Below are 25,323 nucleotides of genomic sequence, written 5' to 3'. Positions count from 1 at the left end.
GATGAAATTCTTGACTGTCCTCTTGACCAACTCTGACACCACCCCCCTGGGGAGGCTGGGGCAATTGTTACAGTCTCTTGAGAGTGGAAATCTAGACTCTCCATTCAGCTTTGCTGGCCTGGGTAGGGGTAGGGCACAGTGTTTTCTGTGTTGTATGTCTGGAGTAAGTCAGTTACTGCCTAAAAGTTTTCTGTCTTGCTAGACTGCCCCTTTTCTTTTTCTTTGTCTGGAGAAGGCAGGCTTTTAGGGATTTCTTTGGTTTGTGTCCATTGGCATTTCTGGGTTGCTGGCTTCTTCAACTCCAAGTTTGGGATGTACGAGGCAAAAAAGAAACTTGGGGAACTTGTCACTATGTTGTTCCTTGGATCGTGAGGTCTCTAGCTGATCTGCCTTCCTGCCATCTTTTGAAGTCTTTCAGTGTTTGTTTTATATATAATGTCCAGGGGTTTTAGTTGTACACAGCAGGAGGAATAAGAAAAAGTGTGTCTACTCTATTTTCATGGAAGTGGAAGTCTCAATAACTTTTACAAGTATAAAGAAATCCTGAGACCAAAAGATTTGAGAACTTCTGATTAAATTCAAAGGTTCTTAGGGTTTGGATTTCATGGATATGTAAAACAAAAGAAAATGAATTGGATTTTAAAACGTAGTCTCAATAAGATTGCTTTCTATTCATTGCATGACACCAAGATGGTAAAAATCAAAGACAGTAAAAAAAAGATGGGTCCTCTCATAATTTATCACCATTTTTTTCACCAAAGAGATGTTTTACCACCAAGAAACAAAACATCTCAGAAGTTGCAGTTCTTTAAAATGTATAATATAGCATTATAAAAAATTTTACCTCCATTTTCTTTTTTTTTTTTTTCATTTTTCTCAACTCCCTCTGGTCCAATGGAAACTCAATTTTACATAAGTACCCATGGAGAGACAAGCATGTGGAAACTCCTGCTCTAGGTTTCGTCTCTGGCAATGGTGATTTTATACTCACACTATCTGGCCCATAGTAAGGAGAGTATAAAATTTTGTTAAATGAAATTCTATTCAGATTTTTTCTGTTGGTTTGCAGAGAAAGGTGTCTTTTCACACTTGATCTGTGAAATCAAGTTGTTTGTTTCATTGTAGGACATTGAACTGCATATATGTAAGTTCTGGGATAAATGTCTAATATAGTGTTGCAATAAGGTTCATGAGGAGCACTGTAATGGCAGGAGCTTGTTGCTGTTTTTGGATAAATGTTTAAGTTTTTCTTTCTTAAATTTCTCCCCATTTTTTCTAACCCATAGGCTGTTGTGACAGGGTTTTTTTTTAGCAATAAATAAATAGATAAATAAATAGGTAAATAAATAAATAAATAAAATATTGGGTCCAGTCCAGACAGATTTGGACCTGAGGCTTCTTTCCTCTAGACACACCGACAGCATTACTCAGTCTCTGCAGGTTTCATGAGCCCAAGAGTTAAGAGGGATGAGGTCAGGGTGTGTTCTCCAGTGGTGAGTAGAACATTTCTCCAAGACCTGGTACCCAACCACCAGATCTATAGAAATATGGGAGCTTTTCTGAAATAGGGGGGGTTCTCTATGTGAGCAGAAGTCATTTAAACCCCTGTTGTATTGGTTTCCTTCCACAGAACTCTCTCTAGACAGAATGATTTCCCTAAGGGCCATCAAGCCAAGGGCAGTGCCAACTGAATCTCAGATTCCCAAAGGAAAAGTTAACGGTTGTCAGTGGTGTGCTTTTCTCAGGGTGGAAATAAGACAGGTCTAGCTTTCTGCGGGGCCAGGAAGCACGGACTGCAGGAGAGAGCAAATATTCTCACAGTCTAATACATCTCACAGAGCAGATGGATACGGCAATTAGCACAAAAACAATTTTGCCAAGAATATTAACACTTCTTGAGTTTATCAAGAAGGGGTGAAATTTCTAGTCAATAATTTTCTAAATTTATAGAACAGTTACTGGTGAGTAACAGGGTGTAGCCTCTCTGGTCTTGTGCTCTTGTGTAGCCCAATGAGATAATTAGTAGAAGGAAAGAATTAGGTTCTTCATACACATCAAGTGAAATGTGGAATTGAGAAAAAAAGAGTTTTCTAGTTAATATAGCCTCCAACTCTTCTGAAAAACACTAAAACGATTATTTTGTTTTGACACAAGTTGTCCAGAAAGTTGCTTTAATTCCTGACCTTTGTAAACCTAGGCACAGCTTAATGTCCTAGGGCAGAGGGTGAGAAACATTGTCTACAAAGGGCCAGAGAGTAAATATTTTAGGCTTGGGAGCCATGTGGTCTCTTTCCCAACCACTCTAATTCTACTGTTGAGCACAAAAGCAGCCAGAGATAATACATAAAAGAATGGGCCTTGTTATGTTCCAATAAAACTTTATTTACAATACAGGTAGCAGGACAAACTTGACCCATGTATCATAGTTTGCCAAACACTGATCTAGGGCATTGATTCTGTTGTTTGATCCCCTCTGATATTATATATAAAAATACTTTCTTTATCCAAAACTAGAGCACTTATTAGAAGCCCCAAACTTAAAAATAGGCAGTGTTTCTAGAATGACTAAAAGAGGTCAGTTTGCCATGGGGTTCCTGATTTTCTTTCTACTCATTACATGGAAATATGCAGAAGATATACTTTCCCTTTGAGTAATCTCACTTACCAGCCAAAGTCTTCCTATTTCCTCCCCAACATCTTTACCCTCCTCTTTCTGTGTCCCTCTTCCTTCTCCTAGATCTCCTTTTCTTCCCTTTGGGTTATTTTTTGGCATAGTCCTTCTCCTACTCTTGTTCCACATCTCAACTTTACTTTGGTCAAATAGGATTTTGTGGGGCTTCTCTGATGGCGCAGTGGTTGAGAGTCCGCCTGCCGATGCAGGGGACACAGGTTCGTGCCCCGGTCCGGGAAGATCCCACATGCCGCGGAGCGGCTAGGCCCGTGAGCCGTGGCCGCTGAGCCTGCGCGTCCGGAGCCTGTGCTCTGCAACGGGAGAGGCCACAACAGTGAGAGGCCCACGTACCGCAAAAAAAAAAAAAAAAAAAAGGTATTTTGTGGCATAGCCTGACAACCTACTCAGGAGTTGAGTGTTGAAGCTGTCACCCTTGTGGTAAGTAAGGATAAAACAGTGACTGCCAAGGCAAAAACTACAGCTACTACTGTCTTTCTTTGTAGACAATAGTATGGTCTATGTAGAAAATCTGACGGAATCTATTAAAAAGCTATTGAGTTTAGGCTAGGTTGCAGGATAAAAGATCAATATACAAAAAATCAATTGTGTTTCTCTATACCAGGAATAAATAATTGGAAGTCAAAATTTTAAAGAACATCATACGCAATGAAATAAAAAATATAAAATTATTTGGGATAAATCTGACAAATGTGCTAGAACTATACGATGAAAACTATAAACATTGCTGAGAGAAATAAAAGAAGACCTGCATAAATGAAGAGCTGTATCCTGTTTGTGGGTCTAAAGAGTCAATGTTGTTAAAAGGCCAATTCTTCCCCAAATGATCTATAGAGCTAAAGCAATTCCAATCGAAATCCAGCACATGATTTTTTGTAGAAATTGACAAACTGAACATAAAATTCACAGGAAAATGAAAAGACCCGGAATCATCAAATTGACTTTGAAGAAGAATAAAGTTAGAAGATGTAGATTACCTGTAGACTATTGTAGAGCTATAGTAATAGAGAGAGTGTGGTCTGGTGGAAAGTTTGATAGAGCAACAAAACAAAATAGAAAGTCCAGAAGTGACACACACATATATGGCCAACTGATTTTTGACAAAGATGTAAAGGCAATTCAATGGAGAAAGAATAGTCTTTTCAACAAATGGTACTGTTGCAATTGGAAATACATCTTTTAAAAAAAATAAAAAATAGTTTTGCTGTAAAAATTAATACTTTGTATCATATACAAAAATTAACTCAAAATAGATCATGGATTTAAATGTAAATCCTAAAACTACAAAACTTCTAAAAGAAAAGATAGGAGAAAAGTTTTGTGACCTTGTATTAGGCAAATATTACTTACATACAACACTGAAAGGAAGACCTACAAAAGAAAAAATTTGTTAAATTGGACTTCACCAAATTCAAGAACTTCTTTATGTTGTTTAAAGGACACTGTTAAGAGAATGAAAATATAAGCCGTAGACTGACAGGAAATACTTGCAAATCATATATCTGACAAATGACTTGCAACCATAATATATAAAGGACCTTCAAAACTCAATAATAAGAAAACAAACAACCCAATAAGAATGGGTAAAAGAACAGACACTTCTTAAAGGAAGATATATGAATACCAAATCATATGAAAAGATATTCAATTAGAGAAATGCAATTCATTACAGAAATGCAATTTACAATCATGATGAGATATCACAACACACCTATGAGAATGTTTAAAATTAAAAACACTGACCATATCATGTGATGACAAGAATGTGAAGCAACAGGAACTCTCATGTACTGCTGTTGGGAATGTAAAACAGCAAAGTCCTTTGGAAAATAGTTTCTCAGTTTCTTATAAAGTTAAACTAATACCTATGACATGAGAAGTTACTTTACTCCTAGGAATTTCCCCAAGAGAAATGAAATATGTCTATACAAAGGTATGCATATAAATGCTCATAGCATCTTTATCCATAACAGTCAAAAACTGGCAACAACCCAAATATCCATCAAATGCTTAACGGATGAACAAACTGTGCTACAGCTGAAAAAGGTTATATTTCACAATAATAAATGGAATGAACATGGATGAATCTTAAAATAATCATGCTTAGTGAAAGAAGCCAGAAAAAAGTGAGTCCATTCTGAATTATCTTATTTGTATAAAATTCTAGAATAGGCAAGCTGATCTATAGTGACAGAAAGCAAATCGGTGGTTTCATGAGGACAGTGACAGATGAGGATGGGAGGGGTGAGGGGGAGGGAATATTACAAAAGCACACAAGGAAACTACTGGAATGTTGGGTGTGTTATGTTCCCAGTTGTGTGTCTGTGTCATATTTGTATTTGACATACACGTCAAAACTTATCAAATTGTACACTTTACATATGTATAGTTTATTGTATATCAATTATACCTCAATAAAGCTGTTACAATTTTAGTAGCCCACTCTAATAAATTGTATAGGCTCTCAGGATACGTATTTCAGTGTGTCAAACATACCTTTCATTTTGTGTTATTTTCTATCCAAATTTTGGATTAATTTTGTTCTCTTTTTTCTTTTTTATCTTATGTCAGTGTAGTATATATGAGAGTCTTAGCAAATCCTTTTTGTAATAAGATGGGGTATAAAAACACACACAAACAAATACAACAATGCCATATTTCAGCAGGACCATGAGATGTTAAAGGCTAACAAATCCTCTGTACAAACATCAATTTAAATAAAATGCACCACCAAGAAACAGACTCACGGACATAGGTGGCTGCAGAGTGGGAGTGGGTTGGGGAAGGGATGGAGTGGGAGGTTGGGTTTAGCAGATATAAGCTTTTATATATAGAAAGGATAAACAACAAGGTCCTACTGTATAGCACAGGGAGCTATATTCAATATCCTATGATAAACCATAAGGGAAAAGAATATATAAAATAATGTGTATATATATATGTATAACTGAATCACTTTGCTGTAAAGCAGAAATTAACACATTGTAAATCAACTATACTTCAATTAAAAAATATATTAATTAATTTAAAAAACCCACCACCAAGAGGATTGTCCATGGGATATGGGTCTCATTCCATACCATACCCCAACACTTCTTCTAAATGGTCTGATTTCATTCATTCATTTATTTGCTCACAAGTGCATATTTCTTTGAGTAATATAAACAAAAAATGTTGAATTTACTTGTTCATATATGGCTGACTGTAACTGTAGTTAAAGCATTGCACGAAAAACTGCCGATATTAGGTAGAAAGTTCTCCTGGTGCTAGATGCAGAGTTTCACCTCTATGTTATTTTTTTTCTTAGATGTTCAGTAGAATAATTTATTTTCAGAATCATCTTGACACATTCTGACATTTGAGTGGTTTGATTTTATTTGATGTATTACCCTTTTTTAAAAATAGGATACATGCCAAACGCCTCTATGAACTTCAGTGTTTCTAGCATAGAATTATTAATTAGATTCAGTTCTTCATTTGAAAAATAAGCTTACTGGACTGTATCAATTGGAGTGTGTGTTAATTTAATGTAGTTTGAAATATAGGAATTACCAAATGCAGTCAACTTCGTATGTTATTTCTATTTCTTGGAGCACATGCTCCTATTAAGAGATTTTTTTTTTCTCCCCAGGCTAAGAAGATTTTTCTGTCCTTTTTAATTTTGCCTTCATGGGCACATTGCAAATACTCTACCTCACTCTGTTTTTCAGGTCCATTTTAGTAAAGCCAATTCTTTGTTTCTCTGCTTCTCACCTGTTTCTGTCTATTTATTTGTGTATAAGATGTCAAAGGAAAATGAAAAGTAACATCTCAAAATACCACCTTGAAAAAGAAAATGCCAACAAATTCTTTTCTGCACCTGAAGCTTTTAATTCTTTAATCCACCATGGAATGTTGCTTAATTACATATTTTATTATGCATAACTGAAAATTATATACTTTAGTTTCAACAGTGATATGAAAGCACGTATTGTTTATAAATAAAGAGCGGCTGGTTTGCCTCTCTGTTTTTGTTACAAATATTTGTGGAATTCTCAAAAGTTCTTCTAAAACTGGCTTTTTGAAAATTCTCAGAGAGCTCCGAGGAAAACTTCATTTTAATATTTTCTTTAGAAACCAGAAAATTCATTACTTTGCAAAAGCAAGATGATGTCACGTCATTATGGGCAAAACCCATCGAATAGTTTCAATATTTTCATACGTTTCATCAAAATTTTAACAAGTTTCACAAAGTATTTATTAACGGAAAAATGTTACAATGGTTGAACTGGGTGATGAATCCTTGCGGGTGCATTATAAATACTATTCTCTCTACTTTTTTGGGTGTATTAGGAAATTCCTATAATAAAATGTATGTTTAAAAAAATCGGTGTATATGGATTTTACAGCAGAGTTTTGGGGTTAATATTTCATACACTTGATTTCAATTACTTAGTGATGGACTTTTTCTTATTAGTAAAATACATTACACTCTATTTCTGACAATATCGAATTGCATTTAATTTTTTCTATATTTTCTGCATTTGAGAAAGCTCTTATTAAGCAGTAAACAGAGATAGAAATTTGTAGATAGAAGACTTGGGTTTGAAACAAATATAGCCATTTAACAGCTGAACAAATCAGTTACCCTATTTGACTTTCCCCTCCCTTGTGACTGCCTTAAGTACTCATAGTGGAAGAGATGGTGTGGCAGTGCCTTGTAAAACGAAGCATTCTACCAATGTTGTTGCTATTATCATTTTAAGTATATTTGAGGGAAATGCTAGGGAGGGGCCTCAGAAGGTAGAAAGCGTTGGTATGAGATCTGGTAGAACAAATATTTGGAAATTAAAATTGGAAACAAAGGTGGAGTAGGTGAAAGAGGCTGTTGGACAGGTTTGTGTGCTGAACAAATGCTTATTTTGTAGCACATTGCCACAGGCTCAGTGAATTAATGCACACACTTAAATAGTTGAACTTTCTCAGCGTTCTCATTTAACAGGTACTGATGGTTCTTCTGTGAGTGAAAAATCAAAGCAGCCCATGGGACATCCTTTCTTTGGGGGGGGGCATAAGGGCATGAAAAGAGACTGTCACTGTCATGAAAACTTATTTGAATACCATAAAATGCAAATATTCAATAACAGTAAAAAAAATGCAACTAGGAGTAAAAAAATAATGGGCACCATTTAACTCAGTGCAAAATGTCACTTTAGAGTTTCTCTGTATTTTCTTTGCAAGGCAACAAAAATAATGTACTGCTCTGTTTTTCCTCACCCACCACCTCATCAACTAGTATCAGAGAGAACAGGGCCCTAGTCATGTGCTTTTGCTCACAAGAGGGATATTAGCAGTTGAAATAGTTGACAGAAGAAGGTGACTTAATATACAACCTTAATACAGGGCAAGAAACCAAAATGGCATTTTTGTAGAATGATTTTGATAAAATTAAACTTGGAAATACGTATGATCCACATAAGAGGGGTAATGTAAGGAAGGCTTAAAATGTTGTTCATCATTTAAACATGAATTCCAAACTATTTTTACTTAACATGTGGTATTGTTAAGCAGGTAATAGTATACTGGACATATACTTTCTATCACATTTCTTAAATGAGGGTACTTCATATTTCATCAAATATGTGCACGTTAACAGATGTAATTTAGCCTTTGTCGAAAGACATGCAAGTATTTAGTATTTACATTAAATGGATTGTCTCAGAAATGCTGAATCCATGATATGCTCCCTTAAAAAGTAAGAAGTATTAATTTGTAAGGTTAACTACAGTATCGGTTTCTTCTGATATTTTAGATAGGATTAGTATTTTTGGACCTCTATTGGTTTTCACACTATCATGCAAATTCTGGCTTGCTTTAGCACAATAGTCCAATTTCCATTGGCTATATAATAGCGTAGGTATACACATTTTAATTGCTTTTTTTGAAAATATCACCAGGCAGTGCAGAATACCTTTTATTGATAATATCGTGACAGTCAAGGACCTTAATATCAGCCAATGATAACAATATGGAATAGGGCAGAATTGAATAATGGAATGTATGAGATTGTCGTTTTCATTCAATCTTGAACAAATGGAAAATGTTTTCTATTCAAGCTATATATTTTAGATAAGCACAGTTAGATATAGATATCACTAATGCAGAAAAAAACCACTTCTTTTAAGCTCAGAATTCCTTAGGACTAATTGTTAATCAATACACATTTTATATATAATATGTACAGGCTTTGTAACCTAGTGCCACGCAACTAGGGCACACGTATCAGTTACCTTGGTTTTCAAATGTTATGTGTCAACTCTGCATATTATGTGCCAAGGAGATACTATCAACATTATTTTTTGCATAATGTGCAAGTATTATATGGCCACAGAGTGTAATACAAATTAGTGGCAAAGTGCTGAGGGAAGGAATCCATGACAGATTCAGATGCACAAGGTTGAATATTACCCGTAAACTACCTGACTCTGCTAAGGTCTTAACAGCACGAAGCGCTATGTCATGCCCATCTTTTAAAAGTCTCTGAAATACATGGACACAGTGAAGTTTGTCCAAGGAATTTTACCATAGTCTCTGGCAACACTGGGGCTGGTATGAGCAGTATATGACGTTGGGGGAGCCATGTGGAAGGTTACCCTGACAAACCTCTTGCAAAACGTGCCATCTTCCCTGAAAACAATTTTGCTCACTCCATCATGACCGTCATTGTTTATACACGTTTTTCCTTTTTTTGGTTTAAAAAGTCTTATTAGCAAGATCATGTTGCTTGAGTTAAGGGGCCTAAGTGAGAATTTTATTAGTCTTGTTATGTTGATTTCTTATACACACTCAGCAACTCATTGAAAATGTTATTTCCAAAGAAGTTAGGAGGTTACTGGGAATGAGAAAATCTTATTTGCAACCCAAATTCTCCTTCTAAGTGTTATTAAATCTGTGACACCTTATATTAGGTGTTGTGCTGGTGTAGAAAAAAAACAAAAAACTACCCTCTGCTCTAGGTTTTCCCTTTAAACTCAGAGAAAAGAAAGAAGATAGGTTGTCTTTCTTTAAGCTTCCTGGCATATTATTCTATTTAATTATTATTTTTAATACACACTATCTACTCTCTATTTTATCTCAAATTTCTTTTGCTTAAATGATTTTCTGAACCCTAGTAATAAGTAAGAATATTTAAAAGTTGTTCTCTCATTTAATGAAAAGAATTGAAAACTTTTCCAATATAATTTTAAGTTTACAGCAAACCAGGTGCCTTTGAAGTAGTTCAGCTGTGCTTCAAAAGTAAATAGTAACTTTGAAAGCTGAATTGGGAGTTTTCAGCCATCCCATTTTATTTTCTTAAATTCAGCATTAAAGCAGTCCAGTTGCCCACCGATGGGCTCATCAGGGCTCAGGGAAAAAGATAGGCAGGAAGGGAGTGGGTGATTTTAGAAGCAAAGGAAAACAGACACCTGCTAACAAGTAGGAAATCTTAAAAAGAAGCAAAAGATAATGTGAATGTGAAAAAAAAAATAACAAAAAACTGCAACACTGGCCCCAATCCTTTTCATGACCATTAGCACGCCTCACTTTATATCTTGGAGTTTACTGAGTTTCATGTTGCAAGAATTTTGAAGTGCGTGTTTCAATTCCAGGCATGTTATTCTTATTTTCTTCACGGAGGTCTTATAGTTATGACAATACACACCCAAATAAGCTCAGAGTTATTAAGTTATATTCCATTTACAACTTAAAAAAAATACATTGCTTACTAAGGAGTTTTTAAACAGACGGTCCATTTTTTCCCCTACTTATGTTACTATTAATGGCCTTTAAAAATATTCATACATCAGCTTAGAAAAAGTGTCGCCATGATGGAAGTATTGTGAAGTAAATGCAGATGAATCCATTCTAAGCACCTATCTGCTAGAGACTGAATTGATGTCTTTGTTGGCGAGTCTTTTGACCATCCTCCTATCTCTGTTTAATATATTAACCAAAAACAGGTTATCGTCTTCATTGTTAAACTCAAAAAGTGAGCATGTGTTTGTGATTTAAATATACAGTGTTTCAAGTGACTTTTCAATTGCTCTTTTTCAGATCTGCAAAATATCAAGAAAGTATTAACATGCATCTAAATTAGAGGGCCGTCTTGGACTCTGTAAGTTACTTCACATAAGCAGACAAACCCTACCATTGTCATACCATACAAACAATTTTAATTGTGTAGTTACAGTCAATAACCACTCCTAATCAGAACATTTCTGCATAAAGAAAATTGTGATACACTTATAAAAACAGCCAGCTGTAACAAAATAGCTGGTGTTTTCATAGCCATAAACTCATAAAAAAGAAATAACACCTTTATACAGAAATTTTATACAGATGTAGCTTTAAAATTGATTGTAAACCAAAGGAAGACACATTGCAAACATCAATTATTTTCACATTAATTGCATAATTTTCTAAGGTGATCTATTAGTTTTATTTACCTAAGCTTATTTGCATGATAGTAAAAATTGCATACAACAATAAGAGTGAAGCTTATAGTATGAATTGCTTGGATAACATAGAGCACTTTTTATAGGCAACTGTGTAAAGCACATTTTATCTATTTAAAACTTTTAAGACACTTTGTTTTACTGCCCATCAAAATACATTTATAAATAGAAAAGAATCAGTATGGTAACAAGAGAAGCAATTTTACATTTAACGGAAACTTCCAAAAAATTAATTACAACATGATGCTGCAGGATCTACAAATAAATAATGAGGACTAAACTGTGTTTCACATTTTCATTTTTTAAAAAATCATGTAACAATGAGAATGAAAAAAAAATTACAGTGAACTTTTATTTCCAAAATAAAAACAAATTTGAATTACGGCAGTGCCATATAATACAAGGCATTTGTTGGCATATGTCATCTTTAAACTGCATTCCACAGTCTATAGTTCTTTTGTAACATACGATAGAGTAACAAACTCTTTTTTTCTTTTTTTTTTTAAACGAGGGGCGAGTTTCCAAAGATCAGTGTGAAGTGTTACAGAAATAATTAAAGGAAGGAAATAATAATCACAGAAGTTATAATGCTTGTTTGAGGCTCCAGAATAATAATTAAAAAAAAAAAATCACTGGTATCATGCTTACGGGGTACACACCTGGGTGTGTTCCGTGAACACAAATTTTCATTTTTAATACCAAACAATCCGATGCTTCACCTGGGGCTGCCAAGCAGTTTGTAAAAGAGAGCAAAACGCTTAGTGCAGTCTGTATCATCCTTTCTCGACTTTCCTGTTTGTGCAAGTTTCTGAAGATTCATTGGCCAAACAATGGACAACAAGGTTTGCTGAGCGAGTACGGGGTGGACCTTCCGTGTCGTTAGTCAATTTCACTGGTGCTGATGGAGGAAAAGACGACTTTCATCTCAGTCTTTGACGTCGGCGTTAATGTCTGTGTTCCCTTCCACCGCCAGCTCGTCTTCTAGTTTCACCGAGAAAAGGGTGTTAGCATTTTTGTCTTGGACACTCTCCTCCAAATCCTTAAGCAACTCCTCTTCCTTGTACTCGGCCACGTCCACCTCCAGGCCCGAGTTGTCCTTCAGCTTGCCGTGATGTTTGAGATAGTACCGCTGGTTCTGAAAGAATTTGATGATGGTGTACTTGGGCAGGTCCAGCTGAGCGGACAGAGTCTGGATGGCCTCCTCGTCCGGGTACAGGCCCACGTCCTGAATGAAACTCTGCAGGATGCCCAGCGCCTCCACCGAGATCTTGGTCCGCGGCCGCACCTTCTGCCGGCTCTCGTCCTCCGCCTCGGCGGGCGCGGCCACGGTGGGCTGCCGCGGGGGTAGCCGGGGCCCGGCCGGAGGCTGCTGCACCTGCGCCTGCGCGGGGGGCGGCGCCGGCTGCGGCTGCGCCTGCGGCTGCTGCAGGAAAGAAACAAGCACAGGGTCAGCGGCGTTCTTGGCCACTGCGCATGCGGCCTCCCAACGAGCGAGCACATGGTCAGGGATCCCACATGCACCTGGCCTGGACCGGGACGGGGACAGGGATCCTGGGCGGAAAGGCAAGCCAGCTAAATGGTCCACAGTACTAGGAAGAAAATCAAAATGATCACCAGAAAGGGTGGAATTAAGAGGGCTTGGGGGGGCTCCTGGGCTTCCTCATCAGAGGTTAGGCTAGCTCACGGTGGCCGGAACTCGGCGCTCTGAAAATGTGAGCCATAAACTTCACCAGAAGGATACGCATCAGAGGCGAAGACAGCAAAGCAAATTATGATATCAATAATTGACAAAGATTTTAAATGAAGATTGGGAAGTAAGGATTTCAAAGGCATTTTCGAAAGGTGAGCTGTGGAGACGTGGGGAAGGAAATGAGTGTTTTGTCCCATTTCATTGGATGGGTAAAACGTTGAGCAAGCATACGCATACAAAGTCTTATTTTCGTTGCAAATAAAATGGGTAAGCCTCTGGTCTTCTGCAGCACAGCCCTTGTGAATCCAAAGGGTTTTTGAGATTCTCACGTGTGAATGTCCTACTAGGCAGTTTCAATCTAACAGACACACAGATTTCTTACAAAATTGCACTGGGCTGACACTGCAAGTTTTTTTCTTACCAACAAATAAAGGTTCCATCCATCCCACAACGGCTAGCAAATTGTTTTATCTATACTAAACTCATATGTGATTAGGATTTAAATTTAGTGTATACACTTTTTCATAATTAGTATCTGTATATGTGCTGTAATTTCCATACACAATCATACATAACAAACGTGTGACACATGCACATAATATATACACTCCATATCCAAGATTCTTAGCAAGGCAAATCAACCCGAGGAAGCCCAAAATTCTAGAACATTTGTACTGTGCCCTAGGCATTTCCTTAATCCTCCTAAGAAGCAATTTTATTAAAAACAATTTACATTTTCAAACAAGTACTATTTTTTTAACTTAACACATATCTTTTTTGTTTTTGTTTTTGCTAAACAGTAAGTTTTTCAGGCTTTCACGATTATTTTAGTGCTTGATATCCTAAGGGATTCTCTTTTTCAATTTAACTTTTATAGTCAAAGGTTTTTTTCCCTTAGTGGATGCATAACGCTATTATTGTGTACATATGTGCATGTGTGTGTATTCCTCCCCTTCCCGTGGCCCCTCCCCCCAATAGCAATACCAAGAAATAATATACAGGTGATTCAACAAAGAGAGCATAGCATTTTAGGACTCCGGAAGGCAATGGCATTTTCCCTGAAAGGGGAAAGCTAAAAGCGTCCCCTTAGATTTAACACAAATAATTTGTACAGCTCAAGTTCAATTTCAACACACTTCCTAAGCAATGGAGGCCAACAACGACCTGGACCCAGAGCTTCCCAATCTGAATTCACTAAGGATGAATTTAGTGGATCCACTCAGTGGATGAGTGGAGACAGGTCGTGGGATGTGACAAGCTGAGCCCGAGGCTGACTCTGCCGGCACAGGGATCTTCGGCCAATGCCACGGTTAGCATGGCCTTTGCAAGGTTGAGCATCCTGACCAAGAGAGCAGGTCTTGGCACCACCCTCTCTGTGTGTCCCTCTCTTGCTGGCATAGAGGTTGACTTGTGCCTGGCTCACCTGCGGAGCAGCACCGCGCCACGGCGCAGGGGTTGGCAGGCCTGGCAAGAAAACGCCTCTAGACTCTCCTTTCCCAGGGGTCTTGGGAGAGGGGCTCTAAAGGAAAGACAGACAAACGTGACTCACCCCTAACCTGTGCTCCCTAAGGCTGTGAGGATAGAGCTACAAAGTGAAGGCAGGGCCAGGGAGTCAGAAGCCAGAAGCCAATTTAGTTTCCCTCCCCTCCTCTCTTTTGGACAGAATCCAAGGTATACAGTTGTGATCCAATTAACTTCCTGTACAGAAACAGCAGTCATGCCTTTCCTCGGGGACAGTATTGGTACTCATTAAAAAAGAGGTGGCGTTCTAAAAATTCTGATTTTTTCAAAAGCGACAACAAAATTCTTCAAGCTCTCACACAACAAAACAACCCAATTCTAACAAAGACAGACTTGCCAAATAAGTGTAGAAGGGGGTTCCACCGCTTTGGGGGAGGGGAGATGAAAGGAGAGGAACACAATACACATGTTGGAAAACGTTGTGTTCATTTTCCTTTTCTCCCCCTGAGTGAGATGGCAGTGTATTGTTATCTCTTGCTCAGAAGCCTATGTTTAGACTGGTGGAAAGAAGAGAAATGCTCGTTTCCCTGCTAAGTTTAAACCTCTATTTACTGAGCGTTACATTGAATTGGCCAAGGTAAACGAACCTGAATCTGCTCTGCGGGCACGTGGATGATGTGGGGCGGCCGGTCGCCATGGTGATGCACCGCGTTGCTCTCCTGTTCATAAATGGCATCACGTTCAGGCTGAGGGAGACTGAGGAACCTTCGGATCATGGAGAGGTTCTCCCACAGGGTCCTGTTTTCTGGAGAAGGATCTTCTTTCCAGCGTAATAGCTCACACAGCCACCCCTTAGAGACAAGGGCATAACAGGTCAGTTCAGGCTGATGGCAGGGGGAGGTGAAGGGGGGTCGGCTGACATTTTCCATTAGGAGGTAAAAAGGAAGGACCCTGTGAAGTTAACTTTTTTCACAAGCTAAAAACACTCCAGGACTTTCCCTGGTGGCACAGTGGTTAAGAATCCGCCTGCCAATGCAGGGGACACGGGTTAGAGCCCCGGAAGATCTCACATGCTGCGGAGCAACTAAGCCCGTGCGCCACGACTACTGAAGCCCGCGCGCCTAGAGCCCGTGCTCCACAAGAGAAGCCACCGTAATGAGAAGCCCGAGCACCGCAACAAAGAGTACCCCGCTCGCCGCAGCTAGAGAAAGCCCACGTGCAGCAACGAAGACCCAACGCAAATAAAAATAAATAATTAATAAAAATAAAATAAAATACAAACACCCCAATCTGGTAAAAAAAATTTTTTTTAACCTGTTTTTTAACCTGTGGCTATCGCGGAAGCAGGCTCTGTTTCTAATACACATTCAGATTTGCATCTTAAAGGAGGGTCCTATTTTTCAGACTCCAAGGGCAAGACCCATTTACCATGGAGTCTGCAGAATGTGTCAGAGGAGAAAAGCAAGGCTGAGTGTGCTTCCTGTCAGATGAGTGGCCATCTGAGGTTCTGAAGGTATTTAAGAAGGGCTAGGACAGGCTTTTAGAATAATTTTGTTTTCTAAAAGGATTCCCTAAGTTTATAATTTTTGTATTAGAAAGGCAACCCTATGTGAACATGTGTGTGTGTGTGAGTGTGTAGGAAAGAGAGAGAAAGGACGTGTGCAGTTATGTGAGCAAGAATGTCGTCCAAGGTAAGGCACTGTATTTAGAATGAGCATTAGAAGAATTCTCCAAGATAGAACTTTCCAGAAAGACACCTCGGAGTCCTCCCTGCTGCTATGTACACACATGGTTCATCAAGTGAGCATTTTAATAGAATTCCTGGGCTAAGAGACAAGGAAATGTCCAGCGAATGCCAAAACCTGAACCTCTCTGATGCCTCCTAAGGCCCAGTTTCTGATCCTCAGATTCTCAAGAACCGAGTGGTCCAAGAGAGTACGCTGTCTCACATTCTCATGTCTCACATTCTCTAATCATCATCTCAAACCTTCTTTATCTTGGCCGCCATGATGGACACTAAGCAATGGGGTGGATTGCAATGGGGTGGACAGGAAGAGGGAAGAGGTCCCACCCACACCCCCTTCACCAGCCAAGGCAACCAGCCCCAGCTGCCGTGCTGCCTGTTGTCGGCCTATAACCATACTCTTTTCTGGACAAATGTCTTGGAGCCATCGCTCCTGGAGATGCCCGGATGCTTACTCCACCCCTCACTAGCCCCTTCACCCTGGGGTGGCCAGTGACTGGCTGACCCACCCTCTTGCCCCACAGTGACGACTCACTCTACCCTTTAGAGATGGCCAGAGATGGCCCTCCCCAACCTTCTTATTGCCTTTCCTCATCAATATGGACTTTACCTGAGACCACATTCTTTCCTGACCCCTTCCACTTTCTTCTCCTCCTGAATGCCGGCCGGGTCCCTCACCACCAAATCATGAATCCCTGATTCCCTACCTTAGCCTCTGTTTTAGGGAATTCGACCTAAGACAAAGGGGTTTCTTGGAAATTCTAAGTAAATTAGTTGGATGGGAATGGAAAGAGTACAGTTTAGTATCTGATTTTTAAAACTGGCCAAAGGGAGTTGCTTTTTTGTTGTTGTTACTTCTGGGTGACATCAGAAAATGGTGTGACTTTCCTTTCCTTCTCAAACTGAACCACTGGGGAAATTCTCTTCTAACTGTAATATACAGTGGGAAGAAGCAAGGCCTATTCTCCCTGAAATGGCCTATTTGAAATATTTTAAAAGGAAAGATGGAGACTGATAACACTAGCTTCCCAAGGCACACCTACCACCCAGTCAAGGGTGACAGCTGCTAAACCTCATGACATCTACTAGCCTTAACCCTAACTAAGAGGCCTTTGATTCTCCATTCAACACGTTGTTTAATTAAACAAATAATTAACCTACAGACGGTCATGTAATCATGTACTCATTTGATGCTACTGAATGCATAATTCCAGGCTAAGAGAACAGACAGTAAACTGAAGATTTACCTGAAAGAATATTAGCTCAATAAAAAATAAAAGTAATTGTGATGACAGTGTCACTGAACGTGCTTCTCTTCTAACCATGGCAGTTCTATGCTTCTTTCTGGAATCATATGGTGACATGTCACATTTTAGCTCTATTTATGTGAATAGAACATTAACTACAAAACTGTATTTGAGTATTTGAAATATTTGAGACCCACTTGCATATGGTGCCCCAGAGATATTTATTTAGCTCTTACTGACAAATATTTGCTCTCTCGATTAAGCCATGAAAATATTTTATATTTTCCTACATCTAAGCTATTTCTTTACACTTTACCTCTATGTTTTGATGCAGGGCAGGTTTTAGATCTGTCTTCCTGAAGGCTTGAATATTAACTATGGTTAAGATCACCCCCCCCCCCAACCCCTGTCTCCATTCTTCAGCTATGGCAATTGACAGGCCGCCATGCCTAAACACAGCAAATTGCTACAATTTTATTTACCATTCAAGAGATGTTAGAAGGTTCATCAAGAACAGAACAGTTTTTTTTTTCCTTTACTTAGCTAGAATTATACTATTGCAATAAGTGCTTAACATTGAGCATGTCTTTTTTTTTTTTTAGCAATAAATGCTTGTAACTAAAAATTGCTAAAAGTTAAATTAAGAACGATTCATGTAAGAAAATCTTCTCAGAGAAAGCTGAAGAACTCCAATAATTTCTCGAATCCTTTTAGAAACTTTTAAAAGTAACACAGAGATCAGTTAGCACTTGCATATATGTGAACAAAAAACAAACATGTGGATCACAGATGTTCTTTGGAAAAGAAAATCATTAGTTCTTTTAAAACGGCTAATAATGATAGTTAATTCCTAAACAATCACACTCATGCTGGTTTCACAAATATTTCAGAAAAAGAGCCCTGACTCATTCAACAAATATTTTGCTCTTATTGTCACTTCTTTGTCTCTATACTTATGAGACGGATTCTTATTTTTATTAATTGCGCATGACTAACAGTAACATTTCCAGTAGTTTGCTATTAACCTCTGCCCTTAAATAATACTTCTAATTCCTTATCTAAAAATAATGTGATGAATTATAAATCTGAAGCATGTCTCCGCTAGCCTTTCAAGAGCCCTGATGATTTTAAGAGACTGAAATCATATGCTTCTTAGAAAAATATTTAACGGTGCATGCAGCTGGGAACTGTTAGTTCTACAAGGGTATTCCAAAAAACAAAAATGGGGGGAGGAGCGGTGTGCTGTGCGTCGCCCTCAACAAATAACGGAAAACAGATATTCTGACAGGCTAGTTCTTTGTCAGCAGAGAAATCAACTGGCTCATTCCCAATTCACACTGGCAAAAAGAAGATCAATTTATTATGATACCATTTAAACACGTCGGAATATTCTGACGCCCTCAAATCCTATCGATCGAGACTCTATTAATGATGACAGTAATCTGATCTATGTTTTGCAGAAAGTGACGAAAAAAACCAAATGCTTTCCAATTCCCCAATACCTTTTCCTAGGTCGCTTCTCCATAAGCCATATTGTTAGGGCAAATAAAGACGATATGTCAGAATACTGGTAATATGTAACAAATAAAAATAATGATTTCCCTATGTACTAGATTGGTTTTTTTAAATGATACATGCATAGATTTACTGGGTGGAGGAGGTGAATAAGGTGCTGCACTTTGTTGCAAAATGTGAACATAATTACCTTTTAAGCCAGGTCTCTGGGACTTAAAATATCATAAGACCCTAGGCGGGGGTAGGGAATTGCTCTGACAATTAAAATTAGATCACAACTGTTCTGAACAGTAGAAAAGACAGGAGACTAACAGCCTTAAAATAATAAGAATGATCTATTCTCAGAAAACTAAAATGGCACAAGGAACAACCTAAACTTTAAATGTAGTAAATTTGCCAAGCAACATTACGCTGAATATAAAGAGGGCAAAATATAAACAGTAGCCACATGTAAATAAATAAGTAAAACTTTCAGGATGTTCCTACTTTTCAAACTGACAAAGTTTAATTTGACACCTTCTGTTCTAAACCCTTTGTTTCTATTCAAAATCACGCCTTGAGCTGTTGCTATCAATCACAGCACTTCCCCTATTACTTAAAAAAACTGGCATGGACCCTGAACAAGCTGAAAATGCCATGCAGATGAATTCTGAGATAATATGTTCAAACCTGTTATATACAACACAAATCCTGTAAAGTTATGTATTGTAAACCTACATTTATTGAGAACTAAAAGTCTTGAATCCATCTGCCACAAAGGAAATACTGTTATGTACTTTATAGGAACCAAGAACCATCTGTAAATGTCTTGCCACTGTAAGCAAGAAAATGGTAAAGATGTTAAACCTCAGACTGTATGAAATCAATAACATTCTTTGGACTGGTTTTGGTTAGGGAATCTATGAAAGACATGGAAGATCAGAGGGGGAGAAAAAGGAAAAGAGAAAATGCAGAACGACTGCCAAACCACTACTGAAAAAAAGCAAAACAAACTCAATGACAACACAATGGCAATTTATCATGGTCCATGAAACACATGACTGTATGCTCATTTTAAAGGAAAAATTAGCAGTTCTAAACTCAATATTCTAATGATGTGCTTTAACCGACAGAATCTTGTTGTACCACATTGAAATAAAAATCCTGGCACCTTCATCTCTCAGCTGCTTAATTTCCACCCAAACTCAATCTCTGATTTCCACTCCACTCTTTTTAGAACAGTTAATTCAAGTCAATTTGCTGCTTCTATCATTTTAACAGATAAGGGGTGCACAGTGATTTTTAACTGAGTCAGGAAAGCAACCTCGTTTCACGAATGAATTTATTGTACCTAGGAAGCCTCACACACATAAGAGGAGAACCCTTACAAGGCCTGGTCTGTGACAGAGCTGGGAGCACGTAACACAACTAGTTTTCCAGGGGAAAAGAGACTTCAGTGTTCTCTGAGAGAAAAAACAGAGTCACTTAATACAATATACAGATATGTATATATGATTGTTACGTACATATACATTTTAAACCCAAGAGCTATAAAAAGAGAAAGAAAAATGACAAATAATTCTCCCTGCAACTAAGAAGGAAAAAACATTAAAAAAAAAAAAAACCAGAATGGGTAATTTGAGTTCTAAAAAGCAAAACATTTCAGAGTCTGTATTTATTCTCCCACCCCTTACCCTCATCTTTCATGTGTTATTTGCAGAAGTATTTTGTTCCAATCTCTGGGGCATATAGTATAATAATATATGATATTAAAAGAAATCAATCTAAATAGGGAGGCATTTGATACAAACATTCTAGTGGAAAGCATGAATTACAGTTTAGCAAGTAGTAGGAATAGGATTAAGTACATAATCCGTTAAATAGTACTTCTCACACAAAAAAATTTCAGTATTGTAGACTAAACTACTACACCAGGCATTTCGAATGAGTACATTTTCAACAACGACTAACTAGAGAGCTAGCAATTTATCATTCAGCAAATAATTTTCTACTTTTAAAAGAATCTGTTACTTATGCTAATGAAGACAGTTTTTAATTTGCCCACAAACATGCTAAGAGAGGGCAATTTTTTTTTTTTTAAATTTACAAAGTTATCTGTGCTCATGGGTAATTTCATATCAATGTTCTATAAGCTGGGGTGGGGGGGGAAATGGGTTCTAATTGTCGGAACTACTGAATCTTTTACCCCAACATAAAGGTTGAAAGATATCACAAAAGATGCAAAGTGACTAATGATGTTTTAAACCACCCCTTGAATGTTCCAGAAGGGTTCCATTTCCACCCTTTTTGTGCTTTATATACACTCTGCCTCAAATATAGTATTAAAACATATTACTTCTTCCATGCCCCTAATGCAGAGACACACAAGGCCTGATGGGGGTACAATCCCACTTCTGGGTGTGAGGCCTGCATCTTTCCTTCACACACCAACTTTAAACCTTTTTTTTCAAGAACAATCCTAACACTTTGAACAGTGAGAAACAAAACAGCGGCAAAGCACTACTGAAAGCATTTTCAATTATTTACTAGGTTAAAAGGGTGAAATGATACTTTAAATACATCAGATTTCATCGTCTGGGCCATTTTTTGGTGGCAAAGTGGTATTGATCTTTCCAAATGCTGAAAATTAACTATTTTCCAGAAGGTCATTATTTGATTAAAGGCATTAAAGTTGAGGGCAAAGAAGCGATGCACTTTTTTCTCCCCATTCAAATCATCATATAATTTAATAAAAACCATCCCATCATGTCCTGTAATAAAAACGCTTATCTTAAGATATTGTTCTTTACCTAACATATTAACCTTTAAATGTTATGAAGTTCTTGAGGAGAAAAACCTTTGCTAAAGCAGATTATTCTATAACATAATGAGAGGTCCCCACCATTAACATTAATAAAGATACATGTTCTCTATGGAATTAGCAGGAAATACATGGATCTTCCTTCCCAGTTTACTAATATCTACTTTGTGTAAAGAGAATTTCAGCAGGCACTACAAGTAACTTTCTCCTGCTAACATTGGTTGGATTCAAGAAAACATGGGAAATAAATCTGAACAGAGGCGCAGCAATAAATGCATCTGCCATTCAAAAAGTAGCACATTATACTCACTTTATTCAAAGATGGGCTTTAAAAAGAAACCTACTTAAATGGAACATATGTATACGGGTGTGTATTCCCAAATATATTTTATTTTCAAGGTGTGGTTTCTGATGCTTGTATTTTTGCTGGGGGGAAAAAACCCCAATCATACTAGTTTTTTAAATTATTACTATTTTAAATGTCTAAACTGTTACTGTTTTAAACTCTCTCCAGACTCTATAGTTTATTTAAGGGACTCAATATCTTAGCCAAAAATCCGCGGGTTTCCATACTGCGGTAGTAATAGGAAATAAAATGGCTACCCATAAATTTCCCACTTGAGTAAATTTTTGCCACTTTGTCTTTAAGAGGTTAAGCGCATCTAGCAGAGTTTCTGGAGGTTTGGCATTTGCGAAAAGAAGTGTTTCTACAATCTAGGGGAAGCTCACATTAAAAGTCAGTGAATTTAGAAGGAATATTCAGAACCACTGGTAAATGATTTTTCTTTTTCAATTTTGCTTAAAATTTAACCAAGCCAAAAAAAAAAAAAAAGACATCATTTGTTTTCTGTGGTTTGACTGTTCACCTCTTTTTTACCTTCTCAAAGCCACTGACTTGAGGGAACACGTAAATATGGTGTTTTGTTTCTTTTCCTATAGATTGTTTGGTCCGTAACAAGATTATAAGATGGCCAGGGTAGATAAAAACATAAAGATGGTTCTCACTTAAGACTGTCAGGAAAGTTTTAAAGAGTATTTTCAAGAAGAATCTGAGGAGAAAAAGGACTGAAGATAAAACTATGAAATTCTAGACAACATATTAAACTAGCTGTCATGAAGATAATCTCTTCATTCGACTGAAGCAGAGAATTTCCAAAGAAAGCCTTCATTTTACTTTAAAAAAAGTATATTTGGAAGATATCTAATTTAAAGATTATTTTTTCATAGGCTTCAAAGCTGCTTTCAGGATGGTTTCTTCAAAGTTTAAATGAAACAAATAAAAATCTGGCTTACCTGTCTGATACTTGAATACAGACTTTGAAAAAGAATTTGTTTTTCCCTCTCAATCCAGGATGTATTTTTGACATTACATAAGTTTCAGTGATATGGTTTGGCTCTTGTTTAACATTTATACTCTCTGTCTTAAAAATCTTAAGGGAGGGGAAGGGTAAATTAGGAGTTTGAGATTAACATGGACACACTACTATATACAAAATAGATAACCAACAAGGACCTACTGTATAGCACAGGGAACTATACTTAATATCTTGTAATAACCTATAATGGAAAAAAATCTGAAAAAAGAATAGATATATTGATATTAAACTGAACACTGTGCTGTACACTTGAAACACAACATTGTAAATTAACTATACTTCAGTTTAAAAAAATCCAAAAAAATAAAATACCGCATCTGTTTGTTTAAAAAAAAAATCTTAAGTTCTTATTCTCTCCTCACTCTTCATAGCAAGGTGTCATTAAAAGACAGAAAACACCATATCCCTAAGGTTCATGCTGTAATACTTGCATCAATTTTCACCTCTGTTTCTACCATAAAGAATCGTCTTCTCCTTTCCATTCTGCCCACCACTGACTTGTCAGCGCTGGGGTACATTTTCCTTGAATGATGCTCTTAGGTACCAAACACTCTTTTTAATTATGTCCAATGGACAATTATCTTAATTTCTGAACAAAACAGCCTTTAAGTAATCACTCCTCTTCCTCTCTTAACTTAGAGGAAAGTGTATACCAATGATGACTAGAGCTTTGGGGAAGAATGAGAAAACAAGGGTTATCATAGAGAGTTGTGATCCCTACAAGAAGCAAATAAATACGATGCTTGACTTGGTCTGTGGAACTTCCTGATAGGTAAATACACAGGTTTAATTAAGCTTTCTTGAATCCCCTTAGTCCTCTTTGAGATGCCCTTGGAAAGGGAGGCTGGGATGAAAACCACTGCTCTGGTCTTTGCTTTCAAACTACCCAAGGTTATCCCAGTGCTCAAAATGACCTTCAAAGCTTCCCAAGACAGAGAAAAAGGTCATCCTCCCTAGAGATCACTGAAGGTTCCTTCAATCACACTTAGGTCCTAATTCATCGGACCATTTATTAACTGTTGCCCATTTCCCCACATTCTACTCTCATTCCCTATACTATTCCCTTGAACAGGAAAGCGCTCTCCCCTTTTTTTCTGCCCACCCGAATACTAACGGTCCTTCCAGTTACTCTCAACCACCTCAGTATACCAGTTAAGGGTTACATCCTGTTATAGGCATTTATGTATGCAACCTTGAGCAAATTACCTCTCTGAGCCCCAGATCTTCCTCTACAAAGTGCAGATGATAATGGTACTCATCTCACAAGACTGTGGCTGGTACAAATGAAACAGGATACGTTTAGCCCAGTGCCTGGTCCGTGATAACTACAAAAGGGTCTGATGGACTTAACCAAAAGCATTTCCCTTAAATGGCTCACAGTACATTCGGGAAGAGGCGACATTCAAAAATAACTACCAGAGCAAAGCAGTATGCGGTGAAGGTCAGTGAGGGGCAGACATCCAGTGGGAACCAAGAGGAGAGGAAGAAGAGATCCACTGGGGTGGTCAAGGAAGTCTTTGTTGATGTAAAGTCATGTTGGTTTGGCTTTTAAGAATGGGCAATATTTAGAGTGGGAAGAATAATGAAAAAAAAAAAAGATGAATTAGCAATATGCTAGGAAAAATAGGTAGACTAGTTGCTTTGGAATCCATTCTTTCGTCATTGCTTTTTACCATACTTTCTTGAGGATGCAACTTAATCACTGTGACTTTGTCTCGTCTTTATAATGTGCTTCTAAGATCTATTTGTTAAGAAAGCCTGGATTTTCATTTTAACACCTATTCTACTACTGACTAGCCCTGTAACCTTGGTCAAGTTCCTTGAGTTCTCTAGACCTCAATTTTCTCCTCTGTAAAATGGGGGTAATGTTACCACCACTCACAGTGTTGTAAGAATTAGTGAGATAATTCACGCAAGGGGCTTGGCGCACAGTAACAGTATGATGAATGTCAGCTGTTATTATTTTTATTATTTTGTCATTATCACAAAGATAATGCAAAGGAATGTGAGATATCTAGGGAGATAATGAAAATAATTCAGCTACCACATCCCAACCTGAACCCACTATCTTCCTCCCACAAACGAGGCTCTGCCTATATATACTCAATTAACAGCATCACCACTCACCCAGTCACCTGGGCTGAAAGGCTGTGATTTGAAGTATAAATTGGTATATACTTTCTGAAGCGCAAGGTGGAAATGTTTGAATGTAGAAATGACTAGCAATTTCCTTTAAAACACAAATGCCTTTTCTGATCCAATAATTCTACTTCTGAGAATTAATCATAAGGAAATAATAAAGATGTATACAAATATTTAACCATAAT

General features: G+C 37.6%; 1 protein-coding gene across 6 annotated transcripts in view; it reads right to left on the bottom strand.

Moving 5' to 3' along the window:
• Positions 1–10,858: 10,858 nt before the first annotated feature.
• SATB1 (SATB homeobox 1) overlaps positions 10,859–25,323 on the bottom strand; it is a 99,607-nt gene continuing 85,142 nt past the window's right edge. For 5 of the 6 annotated variants that reach the window (XM_067737384.1, XM_067737386.1, XM_067737383.1 and 2 more), the window contains exons 10-11: positions 14,962–15,165; positions 10,859–12,586 (exon numbers count right to left, since the gene is read on the bottom strand). In XM_067737384.1, coding sequence (XP_067593485.1) covers positions 12,089–12,586; positions 14,962–15,165 — 702 coding nt within the window. In that variant the 3' untranslated portion in view covers positions 10,859–12,088. Of the gene's footprint in view, positions 12,587–14,261; positions 14,373–14,961; positions 15,166–25,323 lie in introns of all 6 variants that reach the window. The other variant, XM_067737388.1, reaches the window with a different exon arrangement.

The sequence above is a fragment of the Pseudorca crassidens genome, chromosome 5 (assembly GCF_039906515.1).
Source record: "Pseudorca crassidens isolate mPseCra1 chromosome 5, mPseCra1.hap1, whole genome shotgun sequence".
Classification (NCBI taxonomy): Eukaryota; Metazoa; Chordata; class Mammalia; order Artiodactyla; family Delphinidae; genus Pseudorca; species Pseudorca crassidens.
The sequence above is the reverse complement of the archived record's forward strand: the minus strand, read 5'-3'. Positions and strand labels throughout refer to the sequence as shown.